The 17,511-nt window shown below is 40.2% G+C and overlaps 1 protein-coding gene across 4 annotated transcripts in view; it reads right to left on the reverse strand.

Annotated features, from left to right (window-relative positions):
* CHD7 (chromodomain helicase DNA binding protein 7) overlaps positions 1–17,511 on the reverse strand; it is a 178,469-nt gene that overhangs the window by 35,166 nt on the left and 125,792 nt on the right. For all 4 annotated transcript variants that reach the window (XM_079901672.1, XM_079901671.1, XM_079901669.1 and 1 more), the window contains exons 8-15: positions 13,400–13,514; positions 10,095–10,178; positions 8,514–8,651; positions 8,310–8,431; positions 7,714–7,957; positions 6,325–6,501; positions 2,022–2,165; positions 561–816 (exon numbers count right to left, since the gene is read on the reverse strand). In XM_079901672.1, the coding sequence (XP_079757798.1) occupies positions 561–816; positions 2,022–2,165; positions 6,325–6,501; positions 7,714–7,957; positions 8,310–8,431; positions 8,514–8,651; positions 10,095–10,178; positions 13,400–13,514 (1,280 nt within the window). The remainder of the gene's footprint in view (positions 1–560; positions 817–2,021; positions 2,166–6,324; positions 6,502–7,713; positions 7,958–8,309; positions 8,432–8,513; positions 8,652–10,094; positions 10,179–13,399; positions 13,515–17,511) is intronic.

Consider the following 17,511-nt stretch of genomic DNA (forward strand, 5'->3'; position numbering starts at 1 on the left):
ATATCAGTTCATAACACTATCAATTTAGTTAAGAAAACAGGAAGACCATGAAGCATCCGTCAGCACCAGGAACCAACTATTATCAACACTCGAGATAACCTCTCACTCTTAGAGAAAGGATGCTAGAGGCCTCAAGACTGCAAGAACTTTTCTCCCATCAAAGTCTTGAGACAGCTGACAGCTGCCTCTCACCCCAAAGCTGCTCTTTAACTTCTCTGACCTAAACACACACACATACAGAGCAGGGAAACCTCAATCAGGGGCTAATTTCTCTTTAACTGTTACCATGTTTGATGACTTCTAGCCACCAAGCAGCAACACCTCCCTTCAAGGGGTGAAATGCAGACACAGGAAAGGTGAGTGGAGGTCCTGCTTCAGGGATCGGTGGGGACAACAGATCTGCACCCTCGGCTACAGAGAAGGAGGCTTTGTGAAGAATAGGAAGATGATGAAGCCCACACTGGGATGATTATGAACCGTAACATCATCAGTCTGGAGGGAGAAAAGGATTTCTGGGGTTTGGACAATTACTGAAACAAGGTGCCAGGCGGGCAGCTTACCGTTAATAAGGTAGGGATGATTGCAGCACTTCCGTAATTCCATCATAGTGTTTAAAAGGTTGGGTACGTTAGCTTGACCACCACCTTTGGAAAGAAACGTAAAATTCTTCTCAAGGATGGCTCGGTAATATTTCTTCTGAATGTTTGTTAGCTCGACTTCGATGATCGTTTCTTCCTTGGGGGCCAAGTTCTTTTCCACGTCCTCTTTGAGACGTCTCAACATCATTGGCTTTAGAATAGCCTGGAGTTTTTGCACCTAAAAAAGGACCTCAAGTAAATACCGGTATCATGACTTGCTTGCATGGTATAATATATACTAACATGAAAAACCACGATTCTCGTATTTACCATTCATTTTCATTTGTCAAAGCCCAGGAAGGGTATGGAAGCACTGATCTTACATTACAGATGTCATAACAGAAGCGCATAAAGGTTGCGTGGCCAATTTCCGATGGGCTACTTCGCTTGCCCAGGAGTCCTGAACAGCCAGAAGGCTTGAACGGTACAACACAGCAGAAAAGAACCCCACTTATTCCGTTAGTTTTCCCTTCTGTGTGTCTTAAGCCTTTGTGATGATGAGGAAGGAAGAGACAATGTCATGGGAGTGCCACACTTCAATTCTCTTCCTTTCTAGAAAGAGCTGATAGAAAGCGTGAGGAAGCCAAGGAGCTGTCCGGTCCCTGCACCAATGAGCGTGCAGGGACGTCCCTCTCTGTTCTTTTCTGTTGACTGGCAATAGGATACTGCACACCCGACAGCTCTTATTTTAAGAAAAGCAAAACAAAACAAAACAGACTCCACTTTGAACTAAGCTAAGAGGTTTTAGACAGTAAGTTAGGGGAGGGGGCACATGAAGACCAAGATTTCAAGCGTATCTCCGTGTTTATCTCAAATACAGCCTAATAACCAACACCAACATAACTCTCACGATGTATGAAATAACCGACCACTTTTCATATGCAATACCGTATTTATTTCTCACAGAAATCCTGCAAGGTAGTTAGGACCCATGTTTCTAAATGAACATATGTAGACTCAAGAAAAGTAAGCAATGTGACCGAGTAAGAAATAAGACTAGAACCTCAGAACTCCAGGAGGGAAACGGCTCGACAAATTTCAGCAGCTTCTGACACTACAGCCAAAAGCATGCATGGCAAAACCACCAAACTCAATAGCACAGCGGCTGAGAAGTACATGAACAGTTATGGAACCTCTCTATGCATCTCGACAGCCCTTCCGGAGGGCAAAGGGACAAACAAACCAATCAGAACACCACCTTAACGAAGACTCAGAATGTCCAAGGAAAGGGGGTGTAAAGCTCACCGGTCTACTGAGGTTGGCTGGGGGCGGGGGGAATGGATGTAATTTACATCTTTAAATGGTTGAATCTTAACGCTCTGCCCTTTCGGGGGGTTAATCTTCAATGACGTGACTGAGATACAAAGGAGGCTTGGTGAGTACCTGTTCTTCGGTTTTCAGATCACCGAATTCTTGCATAAAGGTGGTTTCCGAAGGGAATCGACCTGGTTCCAGGAAGTGAAGCAAGCTGAAGAGCTCTTCCACGGTGTTCTGGAGCGGGGTCCCTGTCAGCAGCACTTTGTGTTCCTACAGGGGTGCGAGGAGAGCAACTGAGCAAATCGTAACAGAGCGCATCTCTTAACACCAGAGCCTCTCTCGACACAGGCATTTTCCGACTTCCACTCAGGAACGCTGAAATCCAGCACCCACCCTGCGTAAAATACAGGAGTTAGAGCCGAAGGCGGAGACGCGAGAAATGTGGTCTCTGCTTCAGACAGACTCCCGGACCCCGTAACCGTGTCTTGCCATTTTGTTTTTTCCTGGGATTTTTAGGTCCCAGGAAACATTCTGGTGCTGCGGCTTCGCAGGTCCCCTACATCTCGAGGCTTCTCTCCCCACCAAAGTTTAAGCCTTTTCCTCAAATCCCTAGGCTCAGACAAAGCTCGCATGCTTCTCTCTGCTCTCCACACCGACAGGGCTCTCCCCTCCCCGTCTACTTCCTGCATGACTCACTTCAGAGACAAAAGAAGGTCTTCCACAGGCAACAGCACATGAAAAACTATTTTTTTCTGCAAACATTTCAAACTAGCAAAGAGGTCAGCTTGGTTTTAAATACCACAATCACTTTTTTGTTTTTTTTTTTAAATAGATGCTATTTCTAACTTTGTCTCCTTGAACCAAGGTACGTATTTCTTTAAGGCAATTCTTCCTGTTTACGAGCTCTTTCTCCAGCTTTCCTTATGCATTTGTACCCTTGTCCTCATACTTCCACGTATCCGACATGGTGACCAGTCTTAACGACGGTGAATTTATTAATCTGAAGGGCCTTGTTATTTTCTACTTTGGCCATCTGGTACACAGTCCAGTTACTAAAGCTATTTCAAAAAGTGGCTACACCTTCTAGGAGGTTCAAAAGCAATATTCTGACTCAACTGGAAGTCCGATGAGGCCTGGTTGCCGAGCGGAGAGTATGTGCTCAGTAAACCCTGGATGGTGATACACCTAAGGGCATGCTCTTTTTCTCAGTACCTACCGTGTCTTATCTGTCAATGGAGTACTTTGAAAGCGAGGTGAAGCAGTTCAATTTGCTTTTATTCTTCCTTTGCTCCCTTTTGAATAAGGGGTCTCTGATTCAGGAAGATACACAGACCATCATCATCTTCCAACTCATTAAATTCATAAAGAGTAAGAAGCTTGCAAATCAATTCAGGATTTTCTAACGTATAACCATACCGGTGAGTAACCTGGGCCATGGTCCCTGACATATTCAAGTCCAAAATTACTTCATCCAAGAATTATTTAAAATATTGTCATAGATTCAGGAAAAGAGTTATTGCCGTGGGAGAGCTGTGTGGGTACTAAAGACTGTCTCCTGGTTTTTTTTATATCCTTTGTGACCAAGTGAAATGCTGAGCCGCTAACCAAATATCAGTACTTCAGAAAAAGCCTTTTAAGTTATTAATTTCAAAATTAACTTATTTGGGGGGGGGGGAAGAACTTTTTTATGCTGCTTCCCCTCAAGGGCTGTTTAAAACCAGTTTCACTGAATGATTACACATATGACCCTTTGGTAAGGCTGCATGGGTAGCAAAAAAAAACCAGGTTTCCCTTTGAAAGTAACTATTATGTAACATACAATTAATATACAGGGGTCACAGAATGTCACGTGAGAGACGGGCTACCAAGCTTATCATCTCCAAGTTCAACTATGTCAGCAGCTAGGCTTTTGGCTTGAAAACGTTACCATTCTTTTTAGCTCTGATGGAGTGGCGTCCATTTGATTTCATTTCAGCAGAGTCTTTAATTTGTGTGAGGCCTCCTGACAATGAAAGATGAGATAACAGAATCCACGAAGAACTACTGCCACCTCCAGAGAGTCCCCTCCTTGTCAAGAAGGGACAAGGAGATGGCCCTGCTCCCGGGGCTCCCGTGGAGGACAGTGGGGACCGTAAATGCCCCTCATGCCAGCATCTTCACAAGAATTTCCTCTGCGATGGGAGAGCTGAAAACATTCACTGGTCCTCCCTTTCTCAGAACGCACTTAAAGACAACCCGCATCACCTCCATCATAACTGCGTCCAGTGCAGGTAACAGCAGTTCCCTGTGACCTGCTCCACAGCTGGATATAGTTATTATTTGCTATTTGCACCATGCCTTATTCTAGAAAAGATGAACAAAAAGTGGCCAGTGTATAAGTTCTCGTGATGGATATTTTAAGTAAGGACTTAAAGACCAGGCAATGAGCTCTTCAGAACTGGACAAATATAATTATATTCTAACTCTGAACAATAATAATGTGTTCCATCTAGAAAACAATTCTTGTGAAAGTAAAGATTCTTGATCATCAGAAAAAAGAAAGATTTTGTTCATCTGTTAATCAGAGCTTCCCATGGTGAGACATGAATGAGTTACAGGTTCGCCAAGTCCTTGGGGCAGCCGGCACGGCTGTGACAGTCAGGACCCCAGGGCCAGTCACCTGCAGTAGTGGCCAGCCTTCTCAGCTTACCCCAGTATGATATACAAATATCATTTTCTATATGTGCCATTATGTGAAAATGGTTAGAGAACACTGCAATATGTAACAGAAAAAGTATCTGGGTAGCAAATTCTAATCCATCAATGAAGTGTTACTATAAACAACAGAAAATCCTTTGAAATCTCCCAGCGACAATTAGGTTGTTTGATGTTGACAGTTAAACGAACTGTGCTCACCAATGAAGGGCTGTTTTGCCGTTAAGAATCTACTACCTGGGAGCACAGACACTAATAACAGAAAACAACTGAAATAAACTGAGATGACTATCTAAGCCTTCAGGAGACGGTGCCGTAACTGTGTCTTATATGGACCACTGTGAAGATGGGTCCCTACTCAGAAGACGCAGTTAGATATTTCATGAGAATCAATGTTCACCTAAACATTAATAGGTTTACTTCAATGTAAGACTAAAATATCACCTAGAGAGACCAAATACAGCCACAGAGTTTCTCTTTTCCACATGCATAGTTATTCATGTCTTCAAGACTGTTCACCATTTACAAGTGTTCTAATTCGTTCTGTGGACTGAACAACAAATAATACAAAACTGCTCTGAGAAAGGTCTTAAGGATGGGAAATCCCATCCTAAATAAGATAATTCAGTCAGACCTTTTCCTTTAAACAAAACTAGATTTTTGTTTGTTGTTAATTAAAAGAATAGCTGGCTAATCCAATCCCCTTAATTTAGGAATAAAAGAAGCTGCTTCAAAGAACCAGCTGCAACAGAAAGCATTTAAGTGTTCTTTTCGGTGGTACCAGTCTTCAGTAAGAAATTTACAAGCCGTGAACATACAGCATATTCCTTCCCATCTCAAACTCTCGATTGACAAGAGATCAAAATAATCTATAGAAGTCAACACTAAAGGGATTTTAAAAATCTTTCTGTATTTTTGAAAAGCGCATCAAAACATCCAAGACATGCTAAATAACAATATCTTTGCTTCTTAAATGTACATTAAAAATAAAAACAAGTGATCAAAACCCACCGTGTAAACTATAGAGAGAAAAGAAACCTGAGGATGACTGAGTCATGTAGTAATTTCTGCTAGAAAATCATACAGCAGTGTGGAAAGGAAAATCAGTCAAATTCCACCACTTCTACAATATGTTTTCCTATGATATGCCTACTGAAAAAAAATCTAGAAAAATCTAATCAGGAAGCCCTGACTATCCCTTAGGAAGCTGGAAGAGTATGGGATAGACATGTCTACAATTCCAGATCAAACGCAAGGTCTTGCAATGCCCCAAACTTCTAAGTGTCTGCGTGAACTGAACCAATTCCAGATATCCGCTCAACTTACTGAGAACTTGCACCTACAAGTCCTCCTGGCCCCTGGACGCCAAAACCTACGAGCCCTGGAATATAACTGGATGATCATCACGGAGCTAACATTTGGCCCAACAGCTTATGAAATGGCAGTATTTACAAACACAAAAGGGAAAAGCAAATACTGGAAACTCATTTCAGTGAAAAATACCATGACTATCCTCTGCTGTGATACAACCGTGCAAAGACACCAGCCAACAGCGTGAGAATCAGGAAGACGGCAGCGACTTTTAAGTCACTGGAAGCGCAGGAGCATACATCACAGCGTTTGACTGGTTTTGCAAACACCCTTCAAAGGTATCATTCAGATTCAGAGCAACGGGAATACTGAGTCAGTGACAATTCTATCCAGGGTCAAGGGAATCGCCAACATGACCACTGACCAAGTCCATCAGCTTGAGTCCCTCCAACAGCTTGCAGTTCCGATTCTTCAGCCTGTGGGCTTCATCAATGACCACGCAGCGCCAGGGAATATTCCGCAGCTCAGGACAATCGGTCAGAATCATCTCAAATGTAGTGATGATGGCATGAAACTTATAGGACCCCTTTATCACTCGACCCTACAAGAACAACTCTGGATTATTACTTAGCATTAAAGGTTACATTAATAACTTTAAGGATGAATAAACAGCAGTAAAATATATGTATTGATCCCCTTGGGGACATCTTTATTCTAGGTAACACTTATACTTTGTTTTCAAGGTGTTTTGGAGGTTTTAAGCTCTTATGGTACAACAGAGTTTTAAAACCTTACCTTTTTCAAGGAAGTCTGAAAATTGTTAGTAAAATTTCCAACCCAATTTCCTTACAGATCACACGCAGTGAAGAGTCACTAACTGTGCCCATTCTAGTTACATCCTACAGACTCCAAAAGGTGAAAGGCCAAAGAGATTATGTACTAAGACAACTTTTTTAAACCGTTTTTACTTTCTAAAACTTTTTATTTATGTATCTAAACTTCTGTAACTTGCTTTTCACTTTTAACGTGCTAACACAAAAAGAACACTCAACTCAGGACAGAACTTATAACAATTTCCCAAATCTAAAGATCAACACCAAAATAGATTTTAGGTTTTTTCTCCCTTAAGTATTTAATTGTAGGGCAGATTTTACACTCAAGCTAAACAAACACAGACAACAAAACCCTGTCCTATTTCCAGCTATAGGACTTCCATTTACTACCTATTGCTTAAAACTATTTTCACATATACTATTTATTCTTCCTTCTTTGTCATTTATAATGCTTCACTGTCAATATCATAGGATAATTGCAGACAGGTAACTAAAATTAGTTAAAAATCATAGCAGTTGCTACTAAGAGCCAAAGTATAAATTCTCCCCTTTCGGCATATTTCATTCAATGTACCAGTTAATACCACATACCTAATATTTTTCACTTCTAGCAACAATAAATAACACAATATTCTTTCCATTCACATTAAAAAACTCCATTTTCTGTTTCGCTTTCTTCTAGGGCTTGCAAAATAAACCAAATTAGCATATCAACACATCAAATGATGTTTAGCAGTCATCCAAGGTAAAACGAAATTTCATTCATTCTAATAATTAGAATGACCAAGGCTATAAAAATAAAGAGCTGCAAGCAAAAGATGTCGAATTATAAGACAAACACAAATTGGGTAAGAAATCTAAAGCAAAATTCTCTTATCTGCAAAATCTAGACCTCCCCTGCCAAAGGTCTGAGACCATTTTAACATCCAACGCCTTAAAATGTCTATAAGCCTAAGGACCGCCCGCCTGTGACGCTTTACCTGGGGATCTTTGAAGTACATTTCATACAACTGAATGGTCCGACGACTAGCTTGACTCCCATGATACACAACCACGTTCAACTCTGTCCAGGTCCGGAATTCCCTTTCCCAGTTGGGGATTGTGGACAATGGGGCAATTACTAAAAAAGGGCCATGGATTCCTTTCAAATATATCTCATAGAGAAATGTAATGGACTGGATAGTTTTTCCCAAACCCATTTCATCTGCTAAAATGCAGTTTCGCCTTTGGGAGGGAAATAAAACAAGGAAACTTTAGTAAGTATACATACAAGACAGTACTTTCATACTCATAAATGCATGCCTTAGATGTTCCCTTACATACAACAAAATACAGTTTCAAACAAAATGCTCTAAGACATAAAAATTATTGCTACACACTTCTAGCAATCTCTATATTAATATGTGTTAAATAAACAAATATTAAGCATACTTCCAGTGTTTGCTTTTTTTTAAAAATAATTTCTATTAGCGAGTTAAAATGTTAAGCTATATTTGATCAATACTTTAGATAACGACAAAAGAGCTACTGTAGGCTTTTTTTTCTTTTAAGTGAAAAAAACCCACATTTTACGTACATGTTGTACCAATTGAAAAGTAGCCAGTTTACTCCCTCCAACTGGTATTCCCTGAGTTTGTTATTGTTTTTATACTCCCTGGAACTCTCCGATTTCTTCCAGTCATCAGCAGGAGGTCGCTCCTGTTTCAAATATAGTAAAAGTCCCATTAGTGGTTTCTCAGAGACCGCATACATTAAAGCCACCGCCACTCGCCCTCCTTACCACGCGCTCTGTTTCCGGCTCCCGGGACAGCAGCTTCTCAAACTCTTCGATCTTGGCTTGGTCTATGTCCTGCCTCAGCTCCCACGTGCTGTCTTCATAAGGCAGTGAGCACCACTTCACCAGGTAGTGAGTCACGGGCTGGGCCGGGTTTAAACACAGCACAGTTGGGTTCATGCTCTACTGCACTTACCGACAGACACTACCCCAGACACAGTGAGATGGAGCTGGGAGAAGTTTTAGAGCTATGACCACTGAACGAGGAGTCCTTAGTTACAGAGTCTCACGTCTAAACCGGAAGTAATATTACTGAATATTATCAGAACAAACTGACTTTTATCTAAGCCACTGGTAAGTCATGTTCAAAAGCCAAAAAAGTACACAGACACAGCTAGCAAATAACAAAGCCGAATCTGAGCCTTGTTCTTATCTGTGCAAATCATCGGGCGTCTGATTCAGACTTACGCGGTAACCCATCTTGGTGTGTTTACATATTTGCCTAACTGGCTACTTTCTTAAGGAATGAGAAACAGACTTCAATTTATTAGGATTTCTGCCTTCTTCTTAAAGAGATACTATTTGCACGCTATCACTTTAAAATAATGTGTTTGAGCTCTAGAAAGACTGCAGAGCAAAACAGTTTGGATAACGCAGATCAATAGGACTTCCTTTGTCTTTCTTCTTGAAAATATTTTGGTTTGTTGATCTTCATCTCAGGACCAAGGTACACTGACCTGGTTGTGATGTTACAGACATTTGCTGTACTAGGTAAATATACGATGGGGAAAAAAAATTTTTTTTTAAAGTACAACTTAGCAAAACTAGAAAGGTAAACATCATGTCACAGACACGATCTCTGAAACATCGTGGACCTCGTGATACAGAGTTTGGAGTAAAATGGGAGTTCACTGCAGACTCACTAGACAAGCAAGATACAAACCTTTACAAAGTTTAATTTACAGGAAGAAGCTAGGAATGACATACCTCATGGCGGGTGGGCATAGACTTACTAAGACACAATGCTCAGAAGTCACTAGACTTGTCTTTACTCTTATGCCCTACCGACTGTCCTTAACAGCCTCGTAGGGTTCTGCAAAGCAACCTGGGCATGCCTAGACTGGGATCTCATAAAGAGAAAGATTTTATAGTATCTTCTGTGCACCACATTAAATGAGGTCCGTCAGCTTCACTAAGGACGTCCAATGTTAAATATCTTTGCACTGCATTCTGCTATAAGAGCACTCTTAGTTTATAAGGGAAATTCATGCTACGTAATAGATTTATACCAAAATACATTGAATCCTTTATTGATCGTATCTGGAACCGTGCAAAAAGTCTATTTGCTTCACACTGAAAACTGATTTCTTTTAAAAAGCTCTCAGACTAAACAAAACAACACATTTACAGTGATTATTAAAGTCCTAAAACTAATAGTAAGTCAATAAATTTCAGTTAAGTTTAGAGCAAGTGTGTCATAACCCAAGGCCCCGACCAGAACCAGATCGAGGAGTCCACCATCATTCTCCATAAGCACACATAAGCTCTCTGAGTCACTGGCTTCTAATACAAATGATCTTCTGTTACCTCTCCCCGGTCATCTGTGCTACGTGCAAAGTCCATTATCCGGTCAACCTCCACGTAATCTGGATTAAAAAGCTCATCTTCAATCTACACCAAAGGAAAAAAAGTTAGAATGTTTATTTAACTCCTCAGAGTAGACACTATTTCACTCTTCATCAGGCAATAATATTTTGGGTCACGGCAATACACAATTTATATTCGGCAAGTTCTATCATATTAATGGAAATGCTACAATTTAGCAAAATCACTCCCCATGAGGAAATCAGACTTCTCAGACTTTGTTAACTGGGTCTTTTAATTACTGTGTGAAACCTTTTCACTGTGAGAAAATGTTTAAGAATATTTTAAATGAAGTGTGAAATTATAATTCACTAATGAGCAGTCCAAAAGGCTTGTGGCACACAATGCATTTGACATTCTGGAAACCACAGCTTGCAATGAAGACTCAGAGCCATGCACAGTCAGTGCTGTTGGAGTCTCATAACTACTGGAGTCGTCTGATGCCTCAGAGCATCATTTGCAGAATGTTATTCAAAAGCTAAAAACGCTGAGACCAGTGAATTCCATATTTTGGTGTGAACAGAGCTTATGATGGCTGGTCGTCTTTGCCAATCAGTATTAGTACCTCATTTGAACACAGTCTTGGCGTTCATCTAAGTGTTCTAATGATTTATTTGTACTGAACATAGAGCATTTGGCTAAAACTCTTAAGGATAAAGAAATGAGGCTGAAAAAATTGGGTTCTTTAGCCAATATATTAACGATCTTTACAAAACTAAAGTAAGGCTGCGTGCCTGCAAAGTTATCTCATGTAAAAGAACAGCACGCGGCTCAAAAGGAAGTTACAGACTAAGCCACACTCAGAGTCAGACAAGTTAGAAAAGACACATTATTATGTGTTTCTAGAGATTAATTTATCAGTAATATAACTTCATTCAAATGCTTGGCAAAGACATATTACAAGCCACTTAGATACTCTTTGTATCCCCTGAGTTGCAGGTTGAAGGGCCGTTTGGTCACAGTTGGCTTGAGGATAACAAACATTCCCTGGGCCCCTGGGTCCACTTACAGCACCCAGTCTGGATGCTTTGAACTGTGAATTATAAAACAAAAGCCAGAAATACCAGAATGTGTTTCAACTGCCTCAGGCCTTTACACAGAGTTCACGACGAAGGCAAAAAAACCTTTGAAATGTTCCGTTAATTTAAAATGTTCATATATTTAATGCACTGGCTTTGTCAAAGCTTCTAGACGTAGGTACACAAGATCTATGTATTATTCATATAAAGCATAAGCACTAGAACTTCCCGTAAACTAGGCTCTTCTGATAAAAGCTCTAAGACAACTTGCTCTTAAACAGAATCTTTCATTACTGACATAAAATCCTTAACTTGACTCCTAAACACGTTTATCCTTCAAGCGAGCCATCTATGCCACCATGCGTGTGACATAATGTCCAGTTCTGATCATCTTTTTGAGTAGAGATTTTAGTTGCAGTGACTTAAAAGGAAGCCTAAGGTGAAACAGAGAATGCAAAGGTGGTCATAACTAAAAATCCCAAAGAAGCAGAACCCTGGGGTACCTGAAGCCAGGACCATCTACGGGACATGACAAACAGTGTGTGTGGTGAGCAGGGGGTGGGGGTCGGGGGGTGCGTGTGTGTATGTAAGAAAGAAAGAGGGGAAGAGAATTGGTGTCATTCTCTGTTAACCTTCAGATCACCTCTTCAGACTCAAGTTTATGCTACTTCCATTCAGGACAAAACTTGAGATCTCTAGTTGCCAAGTGACCAGCAAGCTAATGTATTTCAGCCTCGGTACAGGTGATTCCCAGAGACAGACTCAAAAAGGTAGACTACACACCTCGGGCCGGGCCCACGTCCCTGAAGGGCATCCGACTCCAAGAAGCACAAATAAATTTAATGAGCAGAACCATGATCTAAGGAGCAGGGTGGGGGTAACCACTGTACTCTTTGCTTTCCCTAACACGGATGCACAAAAACATCAGTAGAACGTACAGTGTCTCTTTCTAGGAGGAAGCTAAGGATTTCAACTTGCCCAATATCACGAACATTTAACTTTAGTTTCATTAAGGGGCATGAAAAACAGAACTTCCTAGTATTTTCTCAGAACCTGTCCTTTCAAAGAAAGAATCACCTACATATTCCCCAGGACACGAGGGAGTGAGTCCCATCCAAGCACCTGCACCCCTTGGTGCTGACCACTGCAGGCAAGGAGGCTGGTGCTCGGTGACACGGACACATCTGTCTAGCGGAATCCCCTCCGCCTCATTTCCCATCCAGTGCAGATCTTACAATAATGCCTTTGGGGGCGTGGAAATCAGACTCCAGGAGAACCCAGACCTGTCACCTGAGGGTATAAGGATTGACTCTATGACATAAAACTATGGAACTTTCTTCCGTCCCCCGTTCCCCCATCTGCAACAAGGGGTCGGTGTGTGTGAAGTTGGTCGTGAAGCAGGTATTATTTTCCATCCAATTTCACACTTCTTTACAGTTTGCATTCTGTTAATTCCCTTATGGAGAGGAAAACTAATAAATCAGCCAATTTAGTCTTTCAATGTGAAGGTTTCTCTTTTATCTGCTTCAGGCTGTAAAGTGAAAGCAAATTGGTGGTCGCAAGCCCAGGGACCCCAGGAAGCGCTCTGTGAGAGCATTTTGTCCATGTAATTGACTACACTGGAGGGGAACCCGGCACTTCGTAAAACATGCAGGACTTCTTCCCTGCCCTAGGTATGGGTACCTTCTCATCATGATTGATAACCTAGGATAAAGGGGGGCAGGCAAAGGTATCAGAATATTATATCAACTCCTGTACCACAGTGCGTAATCTGTGAAAAGGAGTTCAGTGAAAACTCTCTGTAATTAGGCACTGACTTGAACAGAAGAAATTTGTCACACACCTCCCCCAACAGAAAGAAACTTTTATATCCTAGAACTTATACTTAATACTCACTGTAGCGTTTTTACCCTGCTAAAATCTTAATAGGACTTTAGTCTACTTACTTTTTTCACTGTCTACTAACTGTATTTTCATTACAAGATTTAATCGTACCATCATATTTCCACATAATATCATAAGGACCAGTATCTTCTAGAACTAAGCAACAGGAAGAATGAGAAATTTCCTGTTTACAAATTATTTTAGCAATAACCAGTTACCGATATGCAAGTAACAGCACCAAATGAGGCAAACTAGTTTTTCTTAATAATATACTGACCTAAAATTCAAAATTCAGAACATTTTAAAAAGGTAAATACTTTAGAAAATTAACCAGGTTTTCCATACCTCTGAAAGGAATTTGTTCTGGCCCTGCTTTGCCTTAAATCGTTTAATCTTTTGCTGAATTCTCTTATCTTTTTCCAGATCTTCTACAGATGCCCACTGACAATGAAGATAAGAGCTAAAAGAACAAAATAATATCCTTGAAACAGGTAGAAGATAATTAATCTTTTATTATACATATTCATTATCATTCCCCCCCCAAATGAACTAAACAGATAATTAACATAATAACCTGTTTAATTACTCACAGAGGTTGCCAAGCCACGTTCAATATAACTACTAATGTTTGAGAATAAGAAAAGAAAATCAATAATAATGCCTAAAATTTGCCTTCTGTCCTGGGCCTGCAGTTCTCTTACCCACTTCCCATTAAAAAAAAGAAAAGAAAAGAAAAGGAAATGACCTAGTAACAAGCTGTTTTCATAAGTGAATGGATTACACTTCAATACAAAACAATTAGCACTACAGGGTGGCCTTAATTATGAATTTGTTTTGAGCCTTTTATCATTAATTGAGAAATAAAAGGTTTTTGTCAAGGTAAAAGAATTCAAATTTAAAAGAGCAAAGGTAAACCTAACTCCCTCCTTCTACAGCTGCCGGGCAGCAAAGGGCCTCCACCAGCTCCGGAACTCCCTTGTCCCCAACCAGCTCCTGGTCAGTTCCAGTCTCCCAGCTCTGAGAGGACTGATGCCCCTTGGGGTCCCTTGTGAATCTTTCACTCCCTACTGTCTACCCTCTTCCTTGCAACTGGCTAGTCTCCCATTCAGACCTGCCACAGGCCTATGCTGAGCATTTGCTGTGTCTTCTCTGACCTGAACTTGAATACTCCCTACCCTTCCTTGTCCATCCCCAAGACTCACTGGTATATAGTTACTGTTTTATGGTACCTCTGACATTCTTTCGTTTGGTATTTCAATATTCTTCTGTACTATCATCCTCTCTCTGCCACCCCCCCACCCCCCTCCATGGCCTCGACTGTCTCTTGTTTCTCTTTCTGGTGATGACATTAAAAAGAAATGAGGTGCTTTCACAATCAAGGTACCACTACTCTTAGAAATTATGCAGCCACTATAAAATCTCTCAAAAAATAATTAACGATATGGAAAAGGCTTCTGACATTAAATATCACATCATTTGTATTTATGTAACGTCTAATATGCATTTTCATAGGTAGGATTGATTTAGTCCTTCTACAATTGACCAAGGGAGATAAGGACTTTAAAATACATATACCTTGTACAGATATGAATTGACAGAAACCCTGCGCACAGAGGGAGAGAGAGAGAGAGAGAAAACAGACTAGACGAAAATGCATCAAAATGTTAGTAATGATCATTGTGGGTGGTAAGATTGCAAGTATTCTATCTTCTACTTTCAACTTGTAATTTCCAAATTTTCAATAAATAATTTGCAATACTGCTATAACCGAAACCAAATATTATAAAAATCACCTAGTCTAGTCTCCTAATTATTGGACAGAAAAAGGCATGTGTGCAGTCAGCACCCTTGTCTCGGCTGAGGTGAACCTGCCGTAAAGCACTGCCAGGGTGACCACAAGGGAGACACAGGCACTTGAGCAGCTGCGTCCAGCCCTGCTCTCCCTCTTATAAACTGGGCTGAAACTTTCTCGCAGTGGCTCTGCTTTAACTCAATGGAGAAAAACCACAGGATTTTTGCTCTAGGATCAGAAACAAGGCAAGGGTGCCCATATCTCCACTACTATTCAATATCATATTCCAGGCATTAGCCAATGCCATTACATGAGAGAAGACAACAAGAGGAGTGATAATTGGAAAACAAGAAGTAAAACTATCTTTATTTGCAGATGCCATGACTGCATAACTGGAAAACCCTAGAGAATCAATTAGGAAACTAATTCAAATAATAAAATAAAATAATTCCGTTATGCAGCAGGATATAAAATTAACAGACAGAAGTCAAATGTCTCCATTCACACAAATAACAGCCACTTAGAGGAAATCGCATTAGGGAAAAACCTCTTTTACGGTATCAACAAAGACAAAATCCTTAGTAATATATTTAACAAGAAGTGTGTGCAACTTGCATGAGGAAGCATTTAAAACCCTCCTAAAAGATACGAAAATCAAGTTGAACCAACTGGAAAGACATCCTTGTTTTTAGATAGCATGACTCAACATCATAAATTTGTGATTTAACACAATGTAAATAAAAATATAAACAACCATTTTAATGGAGTTAGACAAGTGAATGCTAGATTTCTATATAAAAATAGACACGCAAAACATCCAGGAAAACACTAAAAAGGAAACATCTTAGGAGAAACTAGATAAATCAGATATTAAAATACACTATAAATCCTCTACAAGTAAAATAGTGTGCTACTGACTCGTGAAGAGACAGAGCAAAGGATTAGAATAAGTAACAGATATGGATACAATAAATATGTATCTTCAGTTCACGATAAAGACTGCATCTCAAATCACCCGGGCAAAGATGGGCTTTTTAATAATGGTGCTGGAACAACAATATTTGGAAAACAATAAAAAAATTAGAGTCATGCTTTACCCCATATACAAGAGTAAACACCAGTGGATCAAGCACCTAATAAACAGAGAAAATGAAACCATTCAAGTACTAGAGGAAAACATGGCAAATTCCTCTTTAACCAGGGGGTAGGAAAAGGCTTTCTAACTATGATTCAAAAGTCAGAACCTATGAAAGGAAAGATTAATAAATCTCAATATACAAAACACTTTTTAAAACTTACAATGCTATAACCAACAATAAATAAAGCCAAATGACAACGGAAACTGGGAAAAGATAGCTGCAGCATATAACGCAGATTAAGGACCAATATCCCACATATACAAAGAACTGTTAAAAACGGAGGGAAGCACAACAGAAAAATGGGCAAGAGACAGGAACACATAATTGACAGAACAAGATACAAAAGTGGTCGTTACATTTATGAAAAGATGTTCTAAATCACTCACAATAAAAGAAAATGCTAATTAAAACCACACTGAAATACGACTTCCCACAAAAAGTAAAAATAACAAGAAACAGAACAACAAAAAAACACACCACACTACACTGGAAAGGCTGTGGGGAAACAGGTGCTCTCCTACATTGCTGGTAGGAATGCAAACTGACACAACACTTCTGGAAGGGAATTCTGCAATGTCTAACAGAACTACATTTATGTATGCCTTTTGATCTAGCAATCCCTATTCTAAAAATTCACCCTGAAGCTATGCCTCCAACAATTCGCAAATACACAGGCATGAGAATATATATTGCAGCATTATCTGTAACTGTGAAATATGAGAAGCCATTTACATGCCGGCATACCCAGGAGACTGGCTGGATAAGTTATGACACAGCCCTGCAAAGGAGTACTAGGCAGTCGTAACAAAGAATGAGGAAGACGCTATGAACTGATGTTGAATAACTTAGCATACGTAGCATTGTGAAAACAGCAAAGTGCAAATGTGTACTGATGCTATTCCTTTGTGTTTAAGGAAGAAGGGGAAATAACAGTATCTATCTGCACATTCATGCCAAAACTTACAGGAAGGATAAATCTGGGATTAATGAAAAGGTAAGTTAGGAATGAGGTGGAAAGGAAGGGAGGACGGCGTCTCTTCTTTGGGCATCATTTTGCGTACAGTTCTGACTACTGAACCGTGTTAATACTTCATGAACTTGGAAAAAAGCAAAAAGAAAAAGAAAAGAAAATCAACAAGGATGGGGGTGGGGGCGGCCTACAATGGAATCCAAACACAGAAACTAATGAACCAAACTGAGTAGCAAATAACATTGCACTGAAGGGGGTCGGGGAGGAGAACTAACCTGAGGAAATACTGGAAAAAGCATTTAGCCTCTACAGCATCAGGCTAAAGACAGAAGAACTCCTAACAAATACTGAGTGAACGCTAGTTAGCAGGCTTCTTTTTCACAGAAATATGGTCTAGTAATTCTGAAAGCACTTCCTATACACCCTAGGGTTAACAAATAAGAAAATATATTATGGAAAACAGGAGCCAGGTTTCTCATAGTCGAAAGAATGGAGTTATTAATACTGGAAGGGGAAAGAACAGAATGAACCCCGTGGTACTGAAATACATTGGAAG

This window comes from Stenella coeruleoalba (genome assembly GCF_951394435.1).
Source record: "Stenella coeruleoalba genome assembly, chromosome: 17".
Classification (NCBI taxonomy): Eukaryota; Metazoa; Chordata; class Mammalia; order Artiodactyla; family Delphinidae; genus Stenella; species Stenella coeruleoalba.